This window comes from Lepidochelys olivacea (genome assembly GCF_965140295.1).
Source record: "Lepidochelys olivacea isolate rLepOli2 genome assembly, chromosome: 5".
NCBI classification, from domain to species: domain Eukaryota; kingdom Metazoa; phylum Chordata; order Testudines; family Cheloniidae; genus Lepidochelys; species Lepidochelys olivacea.
In genome coordinates, this window is record NC_140415.1 from 58,291,353 (window position 1) to 58,317,931 (window position 26,579).

General features: G+C 42.6%; 1 protein-coding gene across 1 annotated transcript; it reads right to left on the reverse strand.

The window, feature by feature from the left end:
• Positions 1 to 343: 343 nt before the first annotated feature.
• Positions 344 to 26,563, reverse strand: CETN3 (centrin 3). The gene is made up of 5 exons (XM_084628377.1): positions 26,401 to 26,563; positions 19,859 to 19,994; positions 18,013 to 18,127; positions 14,442 to 14,633; positions 344 to 595 (listed from the first exon to the last, which is right to left on the reverse strand). The coding sequence occupies exons 1-5, from the start codon at positions 26,415 to 26,417 to the stop codon at positions 552 to 554; spliced, it is 504 nt and encodes a 167-aa protein (XP_084484503.1). The 5' UTR covers positions 26,418 to 26,563; the 3' UTR covers positions 344 to 551.
• Between the last annotated feature and the right edge of the window lie 16 nt (positions 26,564 to 26,579).

The window sequence follows — 26,579 nt, forward strand, 5'->3', positions numbered from 1 at the left end:
GCTTGCTCATTTAATAAGTCATGACACACAATGGAGGTGCAACTATAAATACCCAACAAAAGAATCCACTGTTACTTTTGAAAAATAAAGCATATTTAAGACTAACAATTTAAGTTACAGTACAATTCAGTTTTGGATTCAACACAAAAAAAAAAACAACAACAAGACTTTCAAATACCAATAATAAAAGAACATTTTATTAAAAATGGAAGTTTGTTAAAACTTTATATATCAAAACTAAGGCCACAGCTACTGTTAAAGTAAACTTCAAAAGATTTTTAGAATATGATTTAATTTAGAAATCTCATACAAAGCTATTTTACAAATGAATACTCAAACATTTTAGAAACTTAACACTGCTTACTCTAAAAATTAATGTTACAAATTACTGAAGTATCAGTACATAAAACATGTTTATTTTGGTCCTTTGAGGAAAATAATTTTTTTGCATGGGTCCAGCTACAGAAATAAACAGAACCATAAGATGGCAATTAAAATGTTAACAGCCAATAATCCTCCCTTTTTGTTGTTGAGTTCATTTTCTTGTAACTTTAAACATCTCCGGTCATAATAGCAATGAACTCCTCCTGGTTGACTGTGGTAAGAGAGACAGAAGGTAATTAGACAAACACAGTAGAGGTCTATAATAATGACAGGAGAATATTTTATGTACATGTTGCACATTTTATTTTAAAGCTTCCCCTTTTGTATTCTTAGACACTGATCCAATGCACATTGAAGTTAATAAACGCAGGTCTGGATTTTTTGCTTCCAATTTATAACAAGCTAAGACTCTTCATTAAACAAAATGTATTCACAACACTGTTTTCACAATTTTTAAAAACATAAGCCAAAAGTTCAGTATTTAGGCATTACTAAAGAAGTCACTGAAGCCAGAAGCTCAGTGCACACCAATATTATCTTGCCATAGCAATAGTTCTATTTACCTATTATAAAAAGTAATTTTGAAAGAAACTATTAAAGAGAGACTGTAAAAGTCCAGTTTGGAATATTGTGCACAGTTCTGATCACTCTTATACAGAAACAGAGAAGTTATAAGGAAATGTTAAATGTATTCAACATTTCATCACCGGAAAAAATCTTTCATTGTGGGTGTGTTAGTGTCTCTCCATGGTTATGGCTGAATTTCAGTTTGCATTTAAAACAGGGATTCAACTGCTTTGTTAGCGTATTTTTCATATATATCTTCCCCAAAATTATAGTACTTACAATGAATTTACAAGTAAATTTGTTAATTAGTTTGAGTTAAAATTAAACTGGAGCCTTAAGAAATTTAGCTTCTGTTACAGTGTTTCCTTTGCCCCGAATCATTTTAATAATGGAACAACAACAACAACAAGTGATGGGTTGCCCCCCTTAGGACATCACCTGATGTGCTGAGATACTGCTGAGCCTGCCTGCTATGCCAGCCTGAGCACCCTTTTTACCTGTCTTGCTGAGCCAAGCTATTAAGCCTCCTCCAGCACACACACAGGCAGGGCCACACACAATTGCAGTACGAAACAGACACTGAGATCAGTTCTGGGAAGGCTCAGCTTAAGGGACTTGCCCTAGCACTGAGGTATCCACCTCCCTTGGAGTGCAGATGCAAAGTTATATTATGAAATCTGCCTCTAGCTGCCTCAGTTCCAGGGCTCTCTGATGTGCAGTTCTTTGCTCATCAATTTCCATCTCTTATGCATTTTTTTTTGCTTTCTTCTACTTCCAATCCGTAGAGCGCCAACATTTTGGTAACTTCACTTTAGTCATTTTGCTGCTTTTCTGCCTCTACTTCCCTTCCCGAAAATAACAAACCAGTAACCACTTTGTCTGTTCTCTAGTCACCCCACTTAAAATCACCACCAGTATTTCAGGGCAATAAGCTGTGCACACTATCCTGCCTACTAAGCACCACCTGATGTGCTGAGATACCACTGAGCCTGCCTGTTATGCTAGCCTGGGCACCCTTTTTACCTGTCTTGCTAAGCCAAGCTATTAAGCCTCCTCCAACACACACAGAGGCAGGGCCACACCCAACTGCAGAATGAAACAGACATGAATATCAGTTCTGGGAAGGATCAGCTGAAGGGATTTGACCCCAGCACTCAGGTGTCCACCTTCCTTGGAGTTCAGACCCAAAGGTATATTATGAAATCTGCCTCCTCCCTCAAATGTGGAGGAAGGTATGCACAACCTCTTACCACCAACCACCCCCACCCCCATGCCCATTGTGAATTGTACAAATGGGTTTATATTATAGACAAGAAATAATTTCATTAACTATAAAAAGTTAATTTTAAGTGAATATAAAAGAACAAAGCAGATTACTGAGCAAATAATACAAAAGCTAAGTTCAATATACTTAAGAAGCAGGTTAAAAACACAATTTCTTACCCTAAATATTATTTTAGGCAAGTTACAAAGTTTTTGTGATTTAGAGTTCCAGTTATATTTCTTTTCAGACTGGACTCCTGTCTCAGTCTGGACTCCCCTCCCTCCCCTGCAATCTCCTTGCCTTCCCTTCAGGTGTCTTTAGCAGTCTTTCTGCTTGGGCAGACAGGACACGGAGAGGAGGAGTCCTGTTTGCCTCCCTCTCCACCCTTAAATAAGACATAAGGTGGGAATCCTTTGTTTCCCAAACTTGACTCCCCTTCCCTTTCAGTGGAAAGTTACAAGAAGTGCCAGATAACATTTAGTATCAGGTGACAAGACCACCTGACCTAGTAGTGTCACAGTTACATCCGGGATTCCTCCCAGGAGGGAGAGAGTTTAGTATCTTCATGGTCTTGTTGTTCCTTCCTGATGGCCCATCAAATCTGATGGCCCGTCATCTGGTGGGTGTCTTCCCAATACACCCCCAGTTGTAATTGTTATAGTCCATATTCCTAATTTTAGATACAGAAATGATACATGCATACAAATTGGATAATCACATTTAGTAAATAATAACCTTTCAATGATATCTTACAAGACCCATCTTGCATAAAGTATATCTGTTATGCCATATCCACATTAGAAGCATACTTTCATAAAGAACATGGAGTGAAACGTCAAAACCACCATGTTTCAAACTTTCCATATGGTTAAAATTAATTGAAATCTTATACACAAGCTAAATTTGAAGAAATTAGGCTGTAACAAAGTGAAGTTATTACTGATTGTTGTATCCAATCATTATGGTTCTATAGGCTACATCAGTTCTCAAACTTCATTGCACCGTGACCCCCTCTGACAACAAAAATTACTACACGACCCCAGGAGTGGGGGACCGAAGACTGAGCCGCATTGCCCTGGGTAGGTAGGTAGGGAGGGGCCAAAGCTGAAGTCCAAGGGCTTCTGCCCTGGGCAGGGGGCATGTAACCTTAGCCCTGGGCGGTGGGGCTTGGGCTTGAGACTTGCTGGGGCCCAGGGCCAATACCAACCGTGGAGACCCCATTAAAATGGGGTCGTGACCCACAGTTTGAGAATCCCTGTGCTACATAAAGGTTCAGGCCTAGAGCTGAAGTAATTCTTGAAGAGCCATTTTGACATCAGAGGTAACTCCACCAATCACTATACTTCCACTGAAGCTAATCTGCACACAAATTGTTAAAGGCTGATATTACATATATTCAAATCTAATAAATATTGCATGGAAGCATTCTTTCTGGGTTTCTTGCTTAGTTTTTATGCAAAACTTGTTCTATTTGGAAGTTTTCAAAACCAAGAAAATTCCAAGACCAAAAAGGAAAAAACAATTTAAGTTAAGAGTTCATGTCATTACCTTAAGAGTGAAAGTTACAGAGATGTTGTACTTAATATCCCCAACTAAGCACTGCAAACTCCAGAGTTAAATTTACATGTAAATGAAAGCCAAACGTGTTAAGCAGTGGATATTCATATAGTTAAAGCACCCAAAAGATCTTCGTTCTAACCTGTCATGACAAGATAAAGGGAAAAATATCAATAAGTCTTTAACAATCACTTTAATATAATCTGTGAGCAAAACATTGAAATGTCTTACTCATAATCACATGCTACAGGACAGAGTTAAGGTTGAATGGATGACCTAACTGTGCATTTCCACAGATCAAAGTGTTTGGATTTCTTTTAAACCCTGTTATTCCCTCCCACCCTTAACTTACTGATATTTACTCTCCACATTAAATCCATTTTAATGTAGTTTTGTCTTAGAATGTAGTAGTAAATGATGACTGAACAGAGACTGGTCAAAATTATAACTAGGATTAAGGTTACAAAAAAATTTATATGCTGATTAAGTGTTCAAGTACTAAAGGATAATCCCACCAATTAGAAACTAGGAATAAATAGGCAACACAGACCAGAACATTTAATATTAAAAGATAAAGACATATGGAATACATTACTGGAGTAGATGTATACAATATATAGGGTATAAATGAGTACAAGATAAAGTTTGTTGGTTTCTAGAAAAGGTGGAGGCTGAAGGACATAGTGAAAAGCAAAAAGACAGGTTTAAGAAACCAAAAGAGAGGATGCATGCCAATCCACTTGGTCTCGATAACATCAACATATAGTCAGTTACAGTTCAATACTTGATGTATATCATGTAAAAATCAGCTGCTGTGTAATGCATGCAAGCACAGAAGCTTATTTTCCAAGCTATGTAGTAATGTATTAAATTTTTAGTAGTAAAACATGGATACATGTTTTTAAAATATGGATATGCTTCACTTTTACTAGTAGACATATGATAAACAAGTATCAATGTGCATCATGGCACACAGTATTTTGTCCTGCTGAAATTACAAACTGACTAAGAAATTTATAAGTTACATTTTTAATATTGGGGGGAGGGGAGAGAGAGAAGGGAGATGCTGCCACAAATTAAAGTAAGTAAACTGCACGAAAAAATTACTTAGAAACTGTATTAATGCCTTTTTCACTTCTCTAGGTAAGCATTGGGATAAGAGAGACATATTGTACCTGCATACATGTTATTGCTTTACATTGGGGTGGACAAACTTTTTGGCCTGAGGGCCACAATGGGGAATAGAAATTGTATGGTGGGCCATGAACGCTCACAAAATTGGGGTTGGGGTGCACGAGGGGGTGCGGGCTCTGGGGATGAGGAGTTTGGGGTGTACAAGGATGCTCTGGGTTGGGACCGAAGGGTTCGGCGGACAGGAGGGGGATCAGGACTGTGGAAAGGGGTGCAGGCTCTGGGGTGGGGTTGGGGATGAGAGGTTGGGGGTGCCGGAGGGTGCTCCGGGCTGGGAGCGAGGGGTTTGGAGAGCAGGAGGGGAATCAGGGCTGGGGCAGGCGGTTGGGGTGTGTGGAGAGGCTCAGGGAATGCAGGCTCCAAGTGGTGCTTACCTCAAGCGGCTCCTGGAAGCAATGGCATGTCCCTTACCCAGCTCCTACGCAGAGGCGCAGCCAGGCAGCTCTGAACACTGCCCATTCTGCAGGCACCCCCCTGCAGCTCCCACTGGAGTGTGTAGGAGCCGGAGCGGGGGCATGCTGCGGATTCCGGGAGCCGCGTGGTGTGGCCCCCGACCCAGTGCTCCGGCCGGCGTGGGGCAGCCCCCAACCCAGAGCCCTGGCCGCACCATGTGGCTCGGCCCCGCTCCGGCACACAGCGTCCTAGCTGGAGGAGGGCCGAGCCGTGTGGTGCGGCCCCCGACCCAGTGCCCCAGCTGGAGCGGGGCCAAACCGCATGGTGCGGCTCGCGGGCCAGATTTGGCTTGTGGGCTGTAGTTTGCACACCCCTTCTTTACATAGTTAGTTTTCGGATCCACAGTGGCTTTTTACCAAGTCACATGGAATGTACATTCAGGGATCAGAATTTGACTTTAATCGATCAATTTTGTTCTCAGAAAAAGACATTGGGTGTAGCCCTACACACCTAGCAAGTTACCAAAGTGGCCTGCAAATTCTGCCCACATTCCTAATATATAACAGAATAATCTGCATGTACTTCAGATGTCTAGCATAAACATTAAGAATTAGAAGATGAAAGGTGGTAATGTCAGAGACAGTAGTATTACTTATTTGTTTTCTGTCAGACCATATTGGTTCCAATCAGGATTAGACCCCACTGTGCTAAGCATTGTACAAAAACATAGGGACAGCATCAGTAACTATGTTCAGAAAGCTTTATTCACCATCTGTCATAGAAATTTAATTGCATCTTCCATCCACTATTGTGAAGGAGAAAGTCTACTTGTATGCCTTTAATAGTGCCCATCATTTGGAACCAGGTTGAAGGAGCTACAGGCAAGTATACACTACAAAATTAAGTTAACTTAAGTTACAACAATGTACAGCCACCTCAGTAATTAAATCACATTTGCGTGTCCACACTATGCTCCTTGTGTCAGTGGTGCATGTCCTCACTACCAGCGCCTGCATCGACGCAGAGAGCTGTGCACCATAGCTAGCTATCCCATTGTAAAACTTGCTATCTCCGAACACAGGGTGTTTTGGTAAGGGTGAGCAATGTCTCAGAGGTAAACGAGTTGCACAGGGGTAATGGGGAACATGGTTTCAATGTCTCATGATGCCCTTTTCTCCATCCCATAATTTTATCTGCATCCCATAATGTTCCATGCCTCTTTTCAAAAGTCCCACAAACCCGCACATCCACTCTGTGTGAAAAGCATGGATCCTGCACAGCTCTGCACTATTGTGATGAGAGTAGTGAGCACAGGGCACCTGATCCTGCAGTAGTTGCAGAGCCAGAGGACCTGCAGGGACCATGATGATTCTTTAGAGGTTAGCTTGCTATGGGACATAAAAAGAAACAATTCAAGGTTGTTGTTGGCATTCACAGAGCAGCTGCAGATGGTGGGATGCCAGTTCTGGGCCTGAGATACAAGCACTGATTGGTGAGATTGCAGTGTTCTGCAGGTATAGGATGATGCACAAGGCCACATTCCTACATTTGTGTGCAGAGCTTGCCCCACCTCTCCAGCAAAGTGACACCAAAATAAGAGCTGCACTGACAGTGGAGAAGTGAGTGGCAATCACTGCATGGAAACTTGCAATGCCAGATTCCTGAATGATCAGTAGCAATCAATTTGGAGTTGGGAAATCCACAGTAGGGATTGCTGTGATGCAAGCATGCAGGGCCATTAACTGCGTCCTACTGTGAAGGACTGTGACTCTGAGCAATGTGCAGGACATAATGGATGGTTCTGCAGCAATGGGGTTCCAGAACTGCAGTGGGGCAATAGATGGCATGCATATCCCTATTTTGTGGCAATGTGGTCTGGTGCCAGAGTACATCAACATAAAGGGCTACTTTTCCATGGTACTGCAAGCGGTGGTAGATCACTGGTGACGTTTTACTGACATCCGTGTGGGATGGTCAGGGAAGGCACATGACACTTGCATCTTTAAGAATACGGGCCTGTTCAGAAAGCTGCAAGCAGGGACTTTTCTTTCCAGACCAGAGGATTACCATGCTGATCCTTAGAAACCCAGTCTACCCCTTTCTCCCGTGGCCCATGAAGCCATAAACCGATCACCTCGACAGTAGCAAGGAGCACTTCAATTACAGGCTCAGCTGAATGTGCCTTTGGCCATTTGAAAGGCTACTGGCACAGTCTACTCACGAGATTAGACCTCAGTGAAAAAAATATCCCAATGGTTATAGCTGCCTGCTGTGTGCTTCAAAATATCTGTGAAGCAAAGAAGGAAAAGTTTCCAGTGGGGTGAAGGTAGAAAGGCTGTCAGCTATAAGAAGAGCTCAACAGGGAGCTATATCACTCAGGGAGGCTTTGAAAGACCATTTCAATAGTGGGCCACAGTAATGCGTGTTGCTGTAGCGTGATCTGCCATTGTTTTCTGTACCCCAATATGAACCTTGTAATGAGTGCTGTGTGTGTGTGTAGTAATATCCTTGTCCACTCTGTCCGCCAAGGCGATCCTTCAAGACCTGTGCCGAGTATCTGAAACACCAGAGGTTTGCAGGCACTTTTGGAACATGCCATCCTACATCCTCTTCCTTCTCCTTATCCGGCTGAGTTACTCTGCTGGCATGCATGGAGAGACTCTCAAGGCCACATTTCCAGCAGCAACGTGCAGAGGTTCTATTGTGAATATATTCACAAAATAAATGGAAACTTCATATAATGAACTCACTACCTTCAATCCACACAAGTTGCAAGCACTACATTCTCACTGCTTCTGGGGATTCACAAAGCACGGCAGGAGTCCCAGCCCTGGTGACTACAGACCGGGGATGGGATGCGTGTGGAGTTTGGACAATAAGGGGGAGGTAGCTCACAGCCATGCAAATAGGGCAGTTGAACAGAATACAGGCACCATTTTCCACAGGCAGTGTTGATTTCAGCAGAGATCTCTCACTCTGGAGGGTAACAGAGGCTGAAAGGGAACAGTTCTTGCACACTTCCAGCCACAGACTGGGGCCATATGTTGTTACCGTGTGTGTTGCAACAGTGCCTGCTGAAGTAACTGCTGAGTGGCATGGGAGAGTGTCCTACCGTGGCAGAAGAAATAAGGCAGCCCTCCCCAGAAACCTGCAGCAGAGGATTGCAGACGACTTTCAGGAAAGTTTCCTCTAGATCTCTATGGAAGATTCACGGGACATCCCGGTGCACATAAACTGTTCTGCAGGGCTCCCTCTGCCTAACTGTACATGGGAATGAGAAGCCAATAGCAACTCTACCTCTATTGGATATTTAACTCTCTTCTAGCATGATTTAAAAAAGTAAATGGATATATCACTGCAATATCAAAGCAAACTGCATACTTATCAGTGGTTCCTTCCCCTGCATCAGGCTTGCCCATGCTGGACTGCAGGGACTCGCTCGACTGCTTTAGAGTAAAAAAAACAGATCCTGGCTCGCTGAACCACTGGATCCCCAGATCGCTTGTCTCCCATATTCCTCCTCCTCACTGTTCACTCCAGGGACCTGTAACTCCAGCTCCTCCAAAGTATCCATGGGGCTCTTGGAGATGGTTGTGGGGTCTGGGGATTGCAGCTCTTTGTAAAAGCGGCATGTCTGCAGCTCTGCACCAAAGTGACTGTTAGACTCCTTTGCCTTCTGGTATGCCTGCCGCAGCTTCTTGTGTTTCACACTGCACTGCTGCGAGCCCCTCTTGTAGCCCTAGCCCCCACAATCCCTGAGCAATCTGTTTGTAGATATCAATGTTTCTACAGCTGGATCAGAGCTGTGCCTGCACAGCCTCTTCTCCCCACAGATCCAGGAGATCCACCACTCCTGTGTATTCCAGGCAGGATCATGTCTCCAGCATGGTCAGCTAGGCAGTCGCTAAGTGAGCTCTCCACCCCGAGCAAACAGGAAATGGTATTTCAAAAATTCACAGGACTTTAGAGGGGACAGGTGTACACCTGTATACCTGGCCACCAGGCAGCAGAGTTCAAAATGACGACCAGAGTGGTCACCATAGAGCATTGTGGCACATCTCCTGGATGCCACTAAAGTCAACATAAATAACACAGTATCTACACTGACACTGTGTCGACCCAACTACGTTGACCGAAGTGTTATGCCTCTTGCGGTGGTGGAGTTAGGTTGGCATAGCGGGTGAGTTACACTGGCAGGAGCAACATTTTAGTGTAGGCGCTTATTAAGTTAGGTCAACGTAAGCTGCCTTGCACTGACCCAACTCTGTAGAGTAGATCAGGCCTCCATCTTCATTAAAACAGATTCAAACAGAAAAGGGGCTTATTTAGCTGATTTCTGCTTAGCTTTCTCTCTAATTTTTCAGTACATACAGATATACAATACGCCCACTTGCACGCCAGTCCCTATAACTTAATCAAGCTATTCCTCTTACAGGAAGCAAGAAAGATCCATTGTTATTTTTAATTTTAAATAATTGTAGTTGGTGCTCTGATATTATGGCAATGGAAGTCATAAATAGAGCAGAGAAATATAGGCTTTAGGCTACTATTGCGACATAACGCTTGCTACGTAAGCCACCTGAAATTAGTAGCACAGAACTAGAACATAAAAATGCCAATACATTGATATGTCCCAAAGGAGACAAGATGTCAGAGTACCTAGAACAGGTGTTTGCTTGGGTAAGACAATATTCCTTTATACTGCAAAAACCCTGTTTTTCTATTACTTGATTTTGGATTTTCTGCATCTTTACTAAAAATTAGGTAATATCTAGCATTAATTGTGACTTTGCAATGAATACTGATAAGACTATGTTTTGAACATAAACATGGAAAATATAGCCATTTAATACTATATTTAGAGAATGAGTTTCTTTTAATTTACTAACTAAATCTCTTTGAATGTGTCAAAAGCACTTCGCACTGAGTCACCATAGCAAATGTTAAGTTTGTTTTTTAAACATTTTGTGTTATCCAACCCTAAAAGGGTCTATAAAGAAATTAAGACACATTTTCCCCTACATGTTCACAAAACTCCAAAAGAACTCACGTGATTGAGTTAAACCTTTTCTGAAACAATCATCAGGCTGAGGCTGCCAATCAAGGAGGTCTAGTCTCCCTTCACAGCCCAGCAACGTTTATCCTGAATTTGACCAAAAGGTCACTGCAGAATAATGTAAAGTTCTCCCACATGGGAAGTACACTGCCTCTTCAGGAGCTCTCAACATCTGAAAGCCCAGGTCAAAGACCAACTGAGTCTCAAATTGTGCTACTAGTGTACTGCTGTTCTAGTGCATTTTTATTATTTTGTAGAGAGAAAAATACGATACCCAGAATATATCTACAGAATCCTTCAGACAACAAGAATTAGCCCATACTGGTACAGCATTATATTTTTTGTGCCATATGCTTACCCCTCAAGCTACAACTCTGCCAACATAGGACATAAGCCACTGAAATGTGTGAAAAGTTACTGAAAAAACATGACCTGTGTTTTGCCGTATGTCACCACGTAATAGCTAGATTACAATTTTAAGTGCATAATCTGTTTTTCAAGAGGTGTTCACAGAGTGGGACTCAAATAAGCCAGTTTTCCAGTACTTCACTCTTGACCCCCAGCAGAGTCCCAGCCTGGCACCCTTTGGCCTAGACAGGTTATACATCACAGTCATGATTTTTGGTGGCAGACCCTTAGATCAGGGTTGGGGAACTGCATCCAGCCCATTACTTAATTTCATCTGGCCTACGGCAAGTCTCCATGCCATGGGCTGGAAGCCCCGAGCCTTGGTGCCCCCATATGGGGCTGGAGCCACGAGCGCTGGCTCGCCCTGCTGTGGTGGGAGCTAGGGTTGCCAGGCCGTTAAAAGTGTGGTTGGCTTTGCGCAGCTTCCCAGAAGTGGCCAGCATGCCCAGCCCCTAGGTGCAGGGGTGATCAGGAAAGCTCTGCATGCTGTTCCAGCCCCCGACTCCACAGCTCACATTGGCCGGGGGAGGGGGAGAGAAGAGGGAGGCAGTGCAACGCTCAGAGCCGCCTGGCCGCGTCTCCACCAAGGGGGCCAGACGTGGCGGCTGCTTCCAGGAGCAGTGCAGAGCCAGGGAACCCGCCTTAGCACCCCAAACTCCCTGCCCCAGGTTGGAACCCCCTCCTGCACCCAAATACCCTCCCAGACTCTGCATCCCAAACCCTGTGCCCCAGGTTGGAACTCCCTGCCAGAGCCCACACGCCCTCACGCACCCCAACACCCTACCCCAGCCCAGAGCCCCCTCCTGTACCTTAAACCCCTCATCCCTGGTCCCACCCCAGAGCCCACAGCCCTAGCCGGAACCCACACCAGCCCTTAGCCCACTCCTGCACTCCAAACCCCTTGGCCCCAGCCTGAACCTCAAGTGCTTCATCCCCGGCCCCACCCCACACCTCCAGCGGAGCCTGCACCCCCTCTGATACCCCAACCCCCTGCCCTATCCTGCACCCTGAACCCCTCATTTCTGGCCCCACCCTGGAGCCTGCATCCCCAGGTGGAGCCCTCACTCCTTCCCGCACTCCAACCCCCTGCCCCAGCCCAGTGAAAATGAGTGAGGGTGGGGGAGAGCGAGCAACTGAGGGAGGGAGTGGGGCTGGAGTAAGTGCGGGGCGGGGCCTCAGAGAAGGGACCTAACCTACCCTCATGGAAGGGGCAGGGCAGTGGACGGGGTAAGGATGTTCGGTTTTGTGCAATTAGAAAGTTGGCAACCCTAGGGGAAGCCCCAGACCTCCGCGCCACTCCGCGGGGCTGGAGCCGCAAGTGCTGGCTTGCCCCGCTGCAGGGGGAAGCCCTGAGCCTCTGCACTCCGCTTTCACCCCCTGGGGGCTGTGTGTGGCCCACGATTGATTTTTTTCCTCTAAGTCAATGGCCCCTGATAGAAAAAAGGTTCCCCACCCCTGCAGTAGATCATCAAATAGCTAGGACTTAGCCTTCTTTTCAGTCTTACCAGCTTCTACCTCATTGCCCGATATCAAAGTGTGTCTGTGCAGCTCAGTCACTAGGGTAGCGGTTCTCAAACTGTGGGTTGAGACCCCAAAGGGGGGGTCGCAACCCCATTTTAATGGTGTCACCACAGCTGGCTTAGACTTGCTGGGGCCCAGGGCCAAAGCCCAAGCCCAAGGGCTTCAGCCCTGAGCAATGGGGCTAAAGTTACACACCCCTTTCCTGGGGCTGAAGCGGATGCAGAGGCAAACGTATGGAGAATTTTCTCCTTTACTTCTCTGCTGGAGCTTATGCTCAGCACATTACTATTAAACGTGTTTGTGCACTAGAAGCCACTGAGAGGCTACAGGAGACTGAATGCTGCTTGAAGCAGTATTAAGTTGTGATTTAGTGTAGTTAGAAGTCGTGGGTTTCATATGCTGTTCCACTTATGGTCCCAAAATACCACAGAAACCTGATCTCATGAAGCTCCAGCACAGAAGCTGTTAGAGAGGAGAGAATGATGCCCTGGAGCTGCACTTCAACTGCCATTTCTGCTCTCCAAGGACAGAACCAGTAGATTTGGGTAGCCTCTGCTAATGGACGGGAAAGGGGACAAACTAGCACTTGCTGTAAGTGGACCTTTGTTCTAGCACAAAACAATACCTTTTTTTTTTTTTTGAGAGTTGCAGTAAAGACGACAAAGATTTTGTTATACAGCCCAGATGTTTGGAGCTAAACAGAACAATGATTCATAAAGATTAATTCTTAAAAAATAAAAATTTAAGTGCAAGAAACAGCATCAGTTTGCTTTAGAGAACTGGAAGAAACATAAAACCTTAGAGATAAACAATGTCATAGATAAATATTATGCTGTCAATCTCCCACATACATTCCTGTACTTGAATATCTAATGAGAAGAATGTATGGTTCTGTGGATAATAGGAAATGGAGACTTTCACTGCTTGGTCATTGTTTTGACTTCAGAAAGGTCAGCAGTGACCCAAAGTAGTTGCAACTCAGTAATCTTTGTGAAATAAATTGGTGGTCTCTATTCAATTCCTACTTACAAGGTGTCCACATAACAAAAGTTACCATCACAACTGACACCCTTGTTGGCAATGTCAGCAAAGAGGTCAAGGACTTAATATGCTTGCAGACTGAACTACTCTCTCAACCTTAGAAATCCTCTTTTCAAAAGAACATTGAGGTCAACTGTGAAGATGCAGGGGGAGGGAGGGGGAGAGGAAGAAAGAAGGAGGCTTGCACTTACAGCTGTGTGTGCTGTACCTATTCTGAGGATAATTTGAGGATTTCAGCCTACAGCCCTATTAACGTAGCAATTTTTGAATACCAAATTCACTTAAACTTGAAGGACCTCAAAGGATTTTTTTTTTATTAGTCACCCTGTTTAAAGATGAAGATATTCCCAAAAGAAAGTATCTGATTAGAATACCAAGCATTCTAACTGATGATGAAAACTACCTACCATCATCATCATCATCACCACTTGTTTCCTAGCAGTGGTAGCCATGTGATATGTTCACATATGGCCTGTTTAGGCCTGAGATAGTTAACTAACAGTCCTTCACTAACTCCTTAGTTGCTAATAGATATAGCAATTAATACTATGAATGGTCTCTTCAGGGACATCCTTTGTGGTTTTCCTTTGGGATTTATCAATTTCACCATATTCAATAATTCAATTAAGTATTTCTTGATTTGTGTGGAAATGACTGCAGTGTAGTTCAATTCTAGAAATGGCATAATGAAGTGCCATGTTTGACTCAATTACTTTCAGCTTCAACTGTACCTTAACTAGACTCTAATATACCTTAGTTGTATTGGAGTTACCAGTAATCATATCCAAACAAGAAAGAACCCAAATTAACTTTCAGGTCCCAAGATGTGTTTGCTGAGTTAGAAATGATTAAATAAATAATACTAATCAATCTCTTATTTTGTCAATTGAGCAAATTTGTTCTGAAAGTCATTAAAAGGCAAACAAAGAATTTAACACTGACCATTTTACAGTCACTTCTCAGACCAGAACCACATTTTAAGTTAAGATTGGGACAAAAACAACAAGACAAATTAAAACAAGGCAAGATGAGTTTTGTTTTCTTCAGTTCAATACTTACTTTCTCCATCTCCATCTTTATCAAATTCTTCAATCATAGCCCGTAGTTCTTCATCAGACATGTTTTCACCTAGTTCTCTAGCAACACGGCGCAGGTTTCTCAAGCTTATTTTACCTGAGTCATCATCATCAAATAATTTGAATGCTTTGAGTATCTCTTCTTGTGGATCTCGGTCCAATATCCAGTCTGTCACTAATATAGGGAAAATAAGATGCCATTTATTTCAAATATGGCAATTTCACAGTGTCCCAGCTCTACTTTCTAAGTTCAGTTAGTCCTTTTTTCCTAAGCTTCTGGTTTCTAAAGTTATTTCACCTGTTCAGATTCCTCTTAGCTTTCAATCAGGCACTTTTAATTTACTATTAAAGTCTTAAACATTGGTATTTCTAGTTAGTTATAATAGGAACTGTGCAACAGCACAAAAACTAAGTTAAGATCTGTTGAATACCCCAGACTCATCTTTGTTTCATGTCTTCCATTCAGTTTTAGCATCAACACTAAATTTTAGGATTGGGCCAGAAAGGAAGGCAGTCTTCAAACACCATCTCCTGTGAAGACAAGATGTCTGATTTGGATGTTAAATGTTTGCTGTATTACAATCAAAGGCACCAGTTGGGGCACTGCATGGCTAGTGCAGCATTATTTCAAAGCAAAAAAAAAAAAATGGATCAGTTTGGAAGAGGAAACTTAGCCAATAGTTTCAGAGGACAGCTAAGCCAAGTCTCTTCAGCATTGTGCACTTCAGATTTGACAACAACTGACATGGTACATTCTTAGAAAGGATGCTTCAGGGAACCACTCTGAATATGCCTCTCTTTCTACTTTTTCTAGCAAAAGTGGCTAATCATTGTCACTTCCCAATACCTACATTTTCAGGACATATTTTATAGACTAGAGCAGGGCTTTTCAAACGTCATTGCACCGTGACCCCCTTCCGACAATAAAAATTACTACATGACCCCAGAAGCGGGGACTGATGCTGGAGCCGCCCAAGCCCCACTGCCCCAGGTGGTGCTGGTGGGGCAAATCCCGAGCCCCACTGCTCCAGGTGGGGTGGCCTGTGACTGGAGCCCCACGGCCAAGGGCTTCAGCCCTGGGCCCCAGCATGTCTAAGTCAGCCTTGCTGAACCCATGAGAATGGGGTTGGGACCCACTTTGGGGTCCCGACCCACAGTTTGAGAACTTCTGGACTAGAGGAAGCCCCTGACCTAGAAGTATCAACAGTTCAGGAAAAATCCAGCTATTAAGAAGATGCTCAGACACCAACACGAGGAGCATGGTATAAATACCTAGCTTAGATAGACAAGAATGATCCACAGTGATTTTCTTATTTATATGCTTATAAATATTCAGGGAGTGAAGAAGAGTTGTAAACTCAGGAAGACAATATAAATAGAAATATAAAAGTTGAAGGTGGAGAGTCATTGGACATATACTTTTTAATAGCATTTTACACTTTCACTCCTGCATTTTTCTAGTTCAGTTCAATTCAATATGCTTATGCCTCATTTATTTGTTTATCTTATTTCCCTTGTATATCTGTTTGTGGCATGTCCAACTACAAGAGAGATTGAAAAGCAGTTTACCTCATTTGTGCTTTGATACGTAGACCTTTCCCACAGCACCAGTCTGTAGGAGGCTAAGTGTACACAGCCATAGTCTCTTTCAAACTGGTGCTCTGGGAAAAGCTCTACTATATAGGATGTATAGATGTGACTCTGTTGCTTCTAAATTTTGTGGAATCCTCTTGATACTGAGAGAGAAGCAGTTGGGCACTAAAAAGCATGGGTATTTAAAAGAGAGGTATGATACAAACTGCAACAAGAATAAAACAGTGAGGGTAATTAACCATTTGAACAAGTTACCACAGGTTAGGGCACTTCCATCACTGGAAATTTTTAAATGAAGATTTGATGTTTTTCTAAAAGATATGCTCTAGTTCAAACAGGAATAAAGTCAGGGAAGTCCTGTGTTATATACAAGGTCAGACCAGATGATCACAATGGTCCCTTATGGCTTTGTAATCTACGAAAAAAGCCCCAACCTCCCAGGGCATTGAAGAGGCTTTTACTATATAAAGCAAGACACTAATACAGGAAGGCTTAATCAATCTTGATTATTCTTTTTATCACATCCATTTGTCAGTCCTATAGCAGAGGAAAGCAAGACAAAATAATCTGTTGCATCAAAATATTTTGCTAGTAATTGCTTCACCCATTTCTGGAACCAAGAGAGAAAATATCTTCATGCTCTTTGTACCTGCTAAGTCTTGTATTACAGGACTTGCTATTTATAACTTTCAACAAGCCATTATAAAAATACTTCCCTGCTGCTAGGGCTTACAGAACCATTTAGAACTTGCTATTGTTTGTAGGTGGAATGAACTGTCTGGTTTTGTGAACTTGACAGGAAAAAGTTAGATCTAAGCTCACAAATTTATTGTGGCTCTGCTGCAAAATTTGAGATTATTGATTTAGCTTTAAAATAATTATGTATGTATAGAGGCATTACATTATTTGAATCATCTTAGTTGTCCTTTGACCATACCAAATTTAGATTTACTTATCCAAAGAGCACTCCAAAAAGCTAATTGAAACATATCCTAAAAGACAGAAGATTCAAAATACATGTAAATTTCGAAGAGGGTTCTTGACTTTATAAACCAAAACAAAATATATAATAGTTTTTTCATTTTGTTTTTATGTGGTTCATTCCTATGTTTAAGCTAATAAACAACTTGTGGTATAGTAGTGAAGATTATTAAAGTGTATTTCTTCCCTTCTGATTTAGATCAAAGAAAACAAAATGTGGCTCAAGTAATTTTACTGTGCTGTATATTCCTGTATCTCACATTCCTCCAGTCATTCCAGTTCGTTCAGCTAGATGAAGTATCCCATACCAGTAAAGGAGAAAGAGCCAAGTCATTTTCACCAGAGCTGAAACTGACTCAAAGTTTGGAGAGGAGTTCAGACAAGAGTATCACCTTCCTACTTTGTATGTGTTTCTGTCCAGCTGAGCTGCCTCATGGCCACTCAAAGCAGGAATAGGGACAGAAGAATAGAAATTGGTTGAACATAAGGGATAAGAGGGGAAAAACAGAAAGCATATACATAAGAAAAGAGAAATTCCATCTCACCAGAAGCAGCACCTGTCAATCAGACAAAAAGTACTTCCTCCAGAAAAATCACTTCCCATAGGTAGATACAGTATAAAGAGTAGGGAGGCCTGAATCAATTTAGCTAAGTTAAGAAAAATGCAAAAAGCCCCAAAACCATAGCAGAGAGAGGAGGGAGGGAGAGAGAAAGTATGCACCCGCACAATAAAGTGTTTTTTTAACATTTCCTTTTGGTAGATGGGGGAACCTAGGGTCAAAGTCTATTAAACTGAACATCTTCTGTTAAGATCTCTTTCCACCCGTCTCGAATCAACTGCAATGATAGCACTGAACACAAGAGTTACAAACTGACTGGTCAACTACACACCTCATTTGGAACTAAAAGTATGCAATCAGGCAGCAGCAGACGAAAAAAACCCCCAACCTTTCAATATGTACTTAAAATCATATACATACCAACTTCATTAAAATCTTCAAAGGTGATTTTGCCTGTTGCATCTCTATCATAATCTTTAAGTATTTTTAGCACATCAGCTTTTTTTACATCAAAACCCAAGGCTCTCATTGCCACCTTTTGGAATAAAACAGAAGTACAACAATATACCACCTTCAAAATATAAATCAGATAGCTTCTCTTTTTACCTAAGTTAGTACCTTATTATCCAAGATAAAATGTTGGTAACTGGAGAAAGGAACACTTTAATACATACAATCATGAATAAACCATCTTTGGTTACAAAGAGTTGTCTCAAAAGTAGAACAGCATTTATAAAAAGGCCACAAAGTGAAGTCAAGACATGTAAAATTTCATGCTTTCCAAGATTTTATAAGATGTGCCAAATACTTCTAGTGGGCAAGCAGATTTTTTCCTTAATTTACAAAAAACAACTCTTAATCCTTTTAAGAGGGAAATGTTACATAAAGCTATAAATTTTACAGAAGAACTGTGTTCTTTATTTCAACTGTGAACATTTGTAGTTACCCTTCTACAGCTAAATTAAGAACCTTGGCATTCACTCTAAATCACACTTGTCAAATCCATTCCCACTATATACATCCAAATTCCACTGCAGATAAGGTTATACAGGAAAGGGAGTTACTCTGTCTTATATGCCTCTATTCTCCAACTGTCTCATCCTCAGAACCACAGTGTAGGAGTCACATACTTAATCATACAGCTACTGAACCTTTTATACAATAATAATGACAGATGGGGATGCAACTATACTGGCCAAAGGTATAAAAACGTCCTCCCCGCCCCCCTCCCGCAAAAGTCCCCAGTTCTCCTCCACCTTCAGAAGACCTAAAGTAGCTGAGTTTTGAAACAAATGGTTGGAGGGAGTTAGCATGGCTCTACAGAGGTAAGACATTTATAGAACAGGAGTCACAAAATAAATAACCCTCTTTTCTTCCTTCTAGCATTGCCTTCACAAAGCCACTGTATGAGGCTAGCTATTTCCTCCCAGAGAAGCCTTACTAGTTACATAATGAGAGAAGCACTGCCCTCCAGAAAACATGATGCAGTATCAAGAGAATACTGATTCATACAGATGTGCACCAAGCTCCATGTATCAGCCCTATATATCTCCAGCAAGGGGGACTGGCTGGGAGGCTGCAACTCCAAGCCTCTCCTGGTTGAAGTGATGACCATCAGGATGGAGGCCTGCAGCAAAACGGGGAATAGAGAGAGATTCCAAAGACCCTTACATAAGTTTGGAACACCAAATTTGAGTCCCATGGGTCAACAGGTTCCCTGTTAAGAGGTACCAGTTAGTAAATCCTAGTTCCCTAGTCCACAGTTTAATAAATTTAATTTTCATCTTTTATGTAAAAAAGTTCCTCAAAATCAATGGATTTCCACAACACAGCCAAAGCTCTCAATGTATTGTGTGATTATGGCAATCAGGGTGCTTTTCAATAGCCTCTCCCACTTCCTGTTCTACTCAAACTGGAGAGCCCAGATCTGCAACTGTACTGCAACAGTCCCTGCTGAGGGGGAAATCTCAACTCTGCCACCCTTAGTGCTTCAGTTGTCAGTGAAAAGGTTGGAGCTCAGACCCCTGGTACCCAGAATGCAGATGTTACTATACCACTCATACGGGTGGGTTTTGTGCATGAATATTTGGGACTCCAATTCAAAACCCTGCCACTTTTGAAATATAACCACTCCTTCACCAATGCAGGAGTTCTTGGATGCTGAACACTCCTGAAAATAAGGCCAATTTATTTACGTGTCTAAATGTGGGCTGAGCTCTTTTAGAAATATAGCCGATCAAAAGTTAAGTGAAAAAACAAAAGTTACCTTTAATTCATGATAATCTATTGCTTTATCTTTGTCTGTGTCAAACAACTCAAAAGCATCTTTAATTTCTTGCTTCTGTTCTTCAGTCAATTCTCTTCTTTTCTTCCTTTTGGTTTTGTCTACTGCAAGATCATTCCTACAAGTTAAAAGAAAATAAGCTCATAATGATAATAGGATTTATCATCTTCAAAGCACTTTACAAATGTAAACAATACAACAACATATCTGGGAGGTAGGTAGATATTCTACCCATTTTGCACAAGAAGAAAAATGAGGAAGAAAGGTTCAGGTGACTTGCCCAAATCCAAAGAGGGACTCCGTGGCACAGCCAGGATTATTTATTTATACAGAGTTGTAATATAGTATATAAGACATACCTCTAGGCACGCTAACTTTAATTAAATACACACAGTATCAAAATCCACATATCTAATGATTTGCCTATACAGTTCCATATAAAACTTTTCCCACCAACACAATAATAATCATAATCACTCCACATCTGACCACCCCAAATCCCTCATTTCAACTCCTCCCCAAATGCCCAAGAGAAATAAACCAGGAAGGTTTCACTAAGTGTCTGGAGTACTGATAAATCTGGCAAACCAAGTGGGACGGTGAACTCCAGATCGGAATACCCCTCGTGGAAAATGCCCTGTCAGTAGCCCCTCCCATTTAAACCAGGAGTGCCTCACGTGATCATAAATGTGTTTTCACACAGCTGGAGGGGCAGTTTCTCAGGTAACAAGATCTCAAACCAATTCTTTTATTTATTTAGATTTATAAAAGATACCTACTCTACACTCTGGGTGCCCTTACAGCTATTAAAATTACAATATCATTAGTAAACAAAGTGCCATAAAACTTCACTTGTACAATGCTCCACAACAGCAAATAATGCTCCACAGAAATGCATAAATTTAGCAATTTACAAGTTAAAACTTTAAAATCCTAAAGTCTGCTGGAAAGGCAACAAGCAGATAGTGAAAATGGAGCATGTTTCATAAGCGCAAGCTGAAAAACTATATGCAGATCAAACCCATTCTGCATTAGCTTCAGCTTTGTAATGGTTTCAATAGCTAGTAGAGTGTATTACAGTAGTATAGTCTTGTGGTGACAAAAGCAGCCAACGTGGGAAAAAAAAAAAAAAAAAAAAAACTACGAGCCACAGTTACTTCCTAAATATCTGGGAGAAGGCCAGGAACTAAGATGCCTGAACTACAAATACATTACCAAAGGCAGCCCATTCGCTCAAATAAGGATGCAGACCAAAAAAACCCACAAAAAACGCTCTTTAAACTCTTCAGGTTGTAACCCCCAACTTTCCAATGTTACTTCAAACTTTCCTGTTTTCAGCCAGTTAGGTCTTGTTAAAGCTTCACCTCAAGAAGAAAATGGGTTATTTGTTCCACTATACTGGCATAAGGAAAGGGCATAAGGATACACAGAGGTGGATATCATCAGCATAGCCCATCGCTACTCACCAATCCTTGTAGTCTCAAAGCCAAGTGAAAAAAGGGATGACATTCTTATGTGCCCCTACAAGTAATACAAGCAATTTCTCAAAACTATCAGCCGAGATGTCTCGCAAGAAAAGACTGGAGCCTATCCAGAGAGACTCCATCCCCACTCCCTCCAGCTAGGGTTCACAAACTGGTCAATATCTCATGGTCAATGGCATCAAAAGCAGCTGACAGCGTCTATATGATACAGTACCACTCGGACACCTCAAAACAGAAAGCCCAAATGGCGTTAAGCAATAGCTGAAAACAAGACAATGCACCTAACTGCTGCACCTAAAAGCTGCTAACAGAGTACTAAGGGACCTCAAGTAAAGTTGCTGAAGGATCATAACACTTTTAAGGTACCTTATGTAAAATCAAAGCATAGAGGCAGCATTTGGTCTAGGTGATAGGGCAGTGGCCTGACTATCAGAAAACCCAGATTCAAATCCTGCCTCTAACAAATCACTCTACCTTTGTGTGCATTTTTTCCTCCCACCTTTTGTCTGTCATTTCCCTCCAAAGCAGGGATGAGTGCTCTCTCTCTATGTACACGGTTGAACAGTGCCCAGCACAACGGGACCCCTATCTTAGCTGGAGCATCTAAGATCCCACTGCTCTATAAATAATAATGCCAAAAAGAAAAGGAGGACTTGTGGCACCTTAGAGACTAACCAATTTATTAGAGCATAAGCTTTCGTGAGCTACAGCTCACTTCCTCAGATGCATATCGTGGAAACTGCAGCAGGCTTTATATATACACAGAGAATATGAAACAATACCTATTCCCACCCCACTGTCCTGCTGGTAATAGCTTATCTAAAGTGATTTCCAGCACAAATCCAGGTTTTCTCACCCTCCACCCCCCCCCCCACACACACACCCCCACCAAAAAAATGCCAAAAAGATATCTTTAGACACAGTGCTGAGGACATCCTAGGAAAAAAAAAAATCAAGGCAGCCAAAGTCTCGAAGTAAATTAAGGTAGCTTCTAAGCATGACCAAAAACTCCAAAAACTTGCAAAAAAAAGCACCCCTTTTTCTGAACATACAAACACTCCTACAAACATCAGGAGACAGCCACTATATGATGAAAATCACAGAAAAGAAAAAACAGAAATAAAAGGATTCCTGAAACACACAAATGAACTGAAGTGGAGAGATGGAGTGGCAACTGAAATGATGCAGCCCATGAGGAAAGCTTATTTGCTAACTGTGGTCAAAAATGAAGTGATTGGAACATTTTGATGGGCTGCAAATGTAGGCTCAAAGAGGATACAACCTCTGGCCACTAGAGCTATCCTTAATGGCCAAAAACCTTCAAGCCCTGCTTATGCTAGAAAATTGTTCCTAAATATTTTCCACTGTTGCTACCTTCTGTTCAGTTCCCTAAGAGGTAGCAATGATGGGAGCACAAGTTTAGACAGCAGTGCAGACAGCTATCAGCGCTTTGCCTACATGACTTCTCCCCAAATCACTACCACATACAGAGCCGAGATGATGGTGCCAGTAACAATGGTTGGAAATTTTAGGAAATATATTTTATTGTAAACAAGGCCTTGCACTAGCAAGCTGAGGTCCAGGGGTGAGAATGCTAGTAGTTAGTATCTATAAATTCAAATTTCTAATAGAGTACTCTTTAGATAAACAACATGTACAAAAGATTTATTTAAAAAAAAAAAAAACTTTAAAACTCACACATTAAGGCTTTTTCTGCTCCCCTGCACATTTTTAAAGAAAATATTTGCAAATATTGTACAAGTACATCTCTCTTTCTCTTGGCATGTGAGACAAGATGAAGTTCTTGAGAAATATGAATACAATACATTGTATGGCATGCATGTAGGGAGTGAGAGCTGCGTGGATGTTGTGAACATGACAGTGGCTGGTGGCTATTGCTGAAGCATCAGTAGCATGGAACGAGAAGCATGTGCACACAAGATGTGCATAAAGGGTCAGATGGTGCATGTGCAAGGAGTGGTTGTTGTATGCTGGGGATGTGTGTGCTAGAGTAGTAAGGCTATTTGGATGATAAAGGATTATGGGAGTGTGTAGATAGATCCCTAGTGATTATCGTATAGTGCATTCACAAGAATATTTGTTAAAGGGAAGAGGTGTTGATTCAGGATAAGGGGTGCAGGTGTTTAGATATAGAGGATTGTTTGCTAAGGGGAACTGAGTGCAGTTCGAAGATATTGATGAATGACCCCAGGGAAATTTGCTTGGAGAGTATCTGTTTAGAGTGGGAATGTCAGGTTGTGCACGGGGATGTTTGCTTTGGCAGTCTTCAAGCTATAAGATATTGTTATTCTCTGTATATACACAAACTCACTGGGGTGTTATTGGAGACATGGATGTGCATTGAAGGTGTTTGTTCAGGATAAAGGTGTTAGCTTGCAGTAAGAGTGCTGGATTGCAGATGAGAGTATTCACTCAGGTTGTTGCTGCATGTGAGGTGTTTCTTTGCAGGGGGAGTTGGCTGTGAGGACTGGCTGGCGTTGGGATGCATGCGTGTGCATGCACTGGTGGTTGCTCAAGGAGGGCTACCGACATGATGCTAGAGCAGTGGTTCTCAAACTTTTGTACTACTGCCCCTTTCACATAGCAAGCCTCTGAGTGTGACCCCCCCACACGTTTAAAAATTAAGAACACTTATTAATATTTTTAACACCATTATAAATGCTGGATGCAAAGTGGGGTTTGGGTGGAGGCTGACAGCTCGTGACTCCCCATGTAATAACCTCACGGCCCCCTAAGGGGTCCTGACCCCCAGTTTGAGAACCCTTGTGCTAGAGGACTGTTACTGAATGAGTAGGTGGACAGTTGTCTGTGATGGGTGTTTACTGGGTATTTGTTTACTGCATACTCTTACATAAATTGCTTCTCTTCATCCCCTGGAAAAAGGGCAGAAAATTCTGATGGATGACAGAGTACCCTATCAGAAATTGCTTGCCTTCATCTTTCCTCATCCCATTTACTTCGTCAGTAACACCAGCCTAGACAACTCTTTGCTTCTCACACAAACATCTCCATGCTTTCTTCCATGGTGACCTTATACTCTCACCGAAACGCTAGACCTCTTCTATTATAATTATATATATTACATGTATTGCAGTAATATCTAGGAGCCCATTACGCACCAGAATCCCATTGGGTTTGTGCTGTTGTATAATGCCAAGAAGTCCCTAACGCAAAGCATTTATACTTGGGACTCAGTCATCAGCAACCAGCCAGTGGCGTAGCTGTACCAGTGCAAACAAACTGTATAAAAGAAAAACTAAGGCTTGCACCAGCTGAACCCACCTTGCACTCTTGTTATCACTAGCTGGTGAAGAGTTTATGTAGGGGACCACTCCAGCCATTGAAATTATGTGTATTCTAGCCTCTGTAATTTATGAAAGGGCTAAAACAACCCTTAGTTAGCTACAGAATGGGGACTTGGAAAAGTAGTTTAGATCCACCCTTCATAGATTCTACTCTTAGACCAAAAGGGACCACTGTGATCATTTAGTCTGACATCTTGTATTATCACAAGCCATAGAACTTTCACAAAGTAATTCTTAGATCCACACTTGATTTAAAGTTTGTCAGTGATGAAATATCCACCATGAATCTTGAGAAATTGTTCCAACTTCACCCACTTCTTCAGCTGTAGGGATGAAGTTCACATTTTAAAAAAATCTTAAATTAATTAGATACCTTTTAAGCTCTTTGGAGACAGTACTGTGTCTACCCAAGTGTTTGTTTAATGCTTAGCACAATGGAAATTTGATCCTGAAAAGGGCCTTAGTACAATACTGAAATGCAAATAATAAATTACTAGAGCCACCTTCCCCTCCCATTCTGGAGGTGCACCAAGTACATACTCAGTATATCTGACAAAAAGAAAAGGAGTACTTGTGGCATCTTAGAGACGAACCAATTTATTTGAGCATAAGCTTTCGATGAAGTGAGCTGTAGCTCACGAAAGCTTATGCACAGATAAATTGGTTAGTCTCTAAGTCGCGACAAGTACTCCTTTTCTTTTTGCGGGTACAGACTAACACAGCTGCTACTCTGAAACTTGTCAGTATATCTGAAGATTGATGCACCTGGTTTTCAATGTATTAGTTTATACAGACAGAAAGCAGGATTTGGCCAGATATGTGCTTTACAAAGCTCTGGTCACATGTATACCATTATTTACTGTACTGATAGTATGCAGCAGGAAAGATGATACCTTAACACTAGATTCTGAAATCTTATTTATTTTTGATGCTCTAGCTGCTCTCACAAGCAAAACAAACTTATTGAAAGCTATTGCAAAGTTATGATTATTTAAAACTAAAGGTCTGTTTTAACAATGACATTTCTGAAGTAAAACTGATCCAAAAAACCCCCTGAACTTTATGGGTCTCGCACATACACATGGCAACAGCCCTTACTAAAGAACAGTCAGTACAGATTAACCAAAGCGTTAAAGCCCCATCTGTCCAAGGGGTCCGCACTGAGCCTGTGGAAGGATCACCCAGAGCGGCTAAATACTTTAGCTAATCCTAATGGCTATTGCTCGGTGAGGGCTCCCGTCACATGTAGACCGCGGGGACGGACACAGTCAGCGTGCAGGAGGGCTGTAGGTCACCGAGGGGCTGCTGCGATGCTCTGTGCCAGACGCTCCCCAGGGCCTCGCGCCTCCGCTCGGCATCCAGCAGGACACCGGGCCTTTTTGCTTCCTCGAAACGGGCAGGAGTCCTGCTAAGTGCTAAGGGGAAGGGCCCTGACACAAGGGTAGGTTGCGGCAGGCAGCTACTGGCGGCAAAGCGAAGAGCTGGGATACATGGGCCCCAAGCTGCCTCCAAAGCCCCAGCGCTGGGCGGGGGCCCCGAGCCGCCCCAGCCACTGAGCAACGCCGGAGCTTCCTCCCCGCCCCCACCCTCTCTGCCCCGGCCCCGCCCTCTGGGGTAGTAGCCCTTGAAGGGAGCGGCCTCGGCAAGCACGCTCGGTCCCCGCGGGGTCACAGCCTAGGTTCAGACCCCGGCGCCTCGCTCCATCCATACCGACCTCAAGGCCAAACTCATGGTCGCGTCCCCAACCCCCGGACGGACCGGGCTGAGCCGCACTGGACTTCCCCTGCTGTCCCCGGCGCCGCCGCCGCCGCTCCAGCTTCCCCTTGGAAACGCGATACAATCCAGGCACCAATCGCCAGGCTTCTCGCTACCGCTAATTTAAGTGGTTGAGCA

What these genes read in the sequence shown, in the direction of transcription:
- CETN3 (XM_084628377.1), bottom strand. An exon ending in TAGATTATCATGAATTAAAG is followed by an intron (nt 18,128 to 19,858) that starts GTAACTTTTGTT and finishes TTATTCCAAAAG; the next exon opens with GTGGCAATGAGAGCCTTGGG. An exon ending in TGAAGATTTTAATGAAGTTG is followed by an intron (nt 14,634 to 18,012) that starts GTATGTATATGA and finishes TCCCTATATTAG; the next exon opens with TGACAGACTGGATATTGGAC.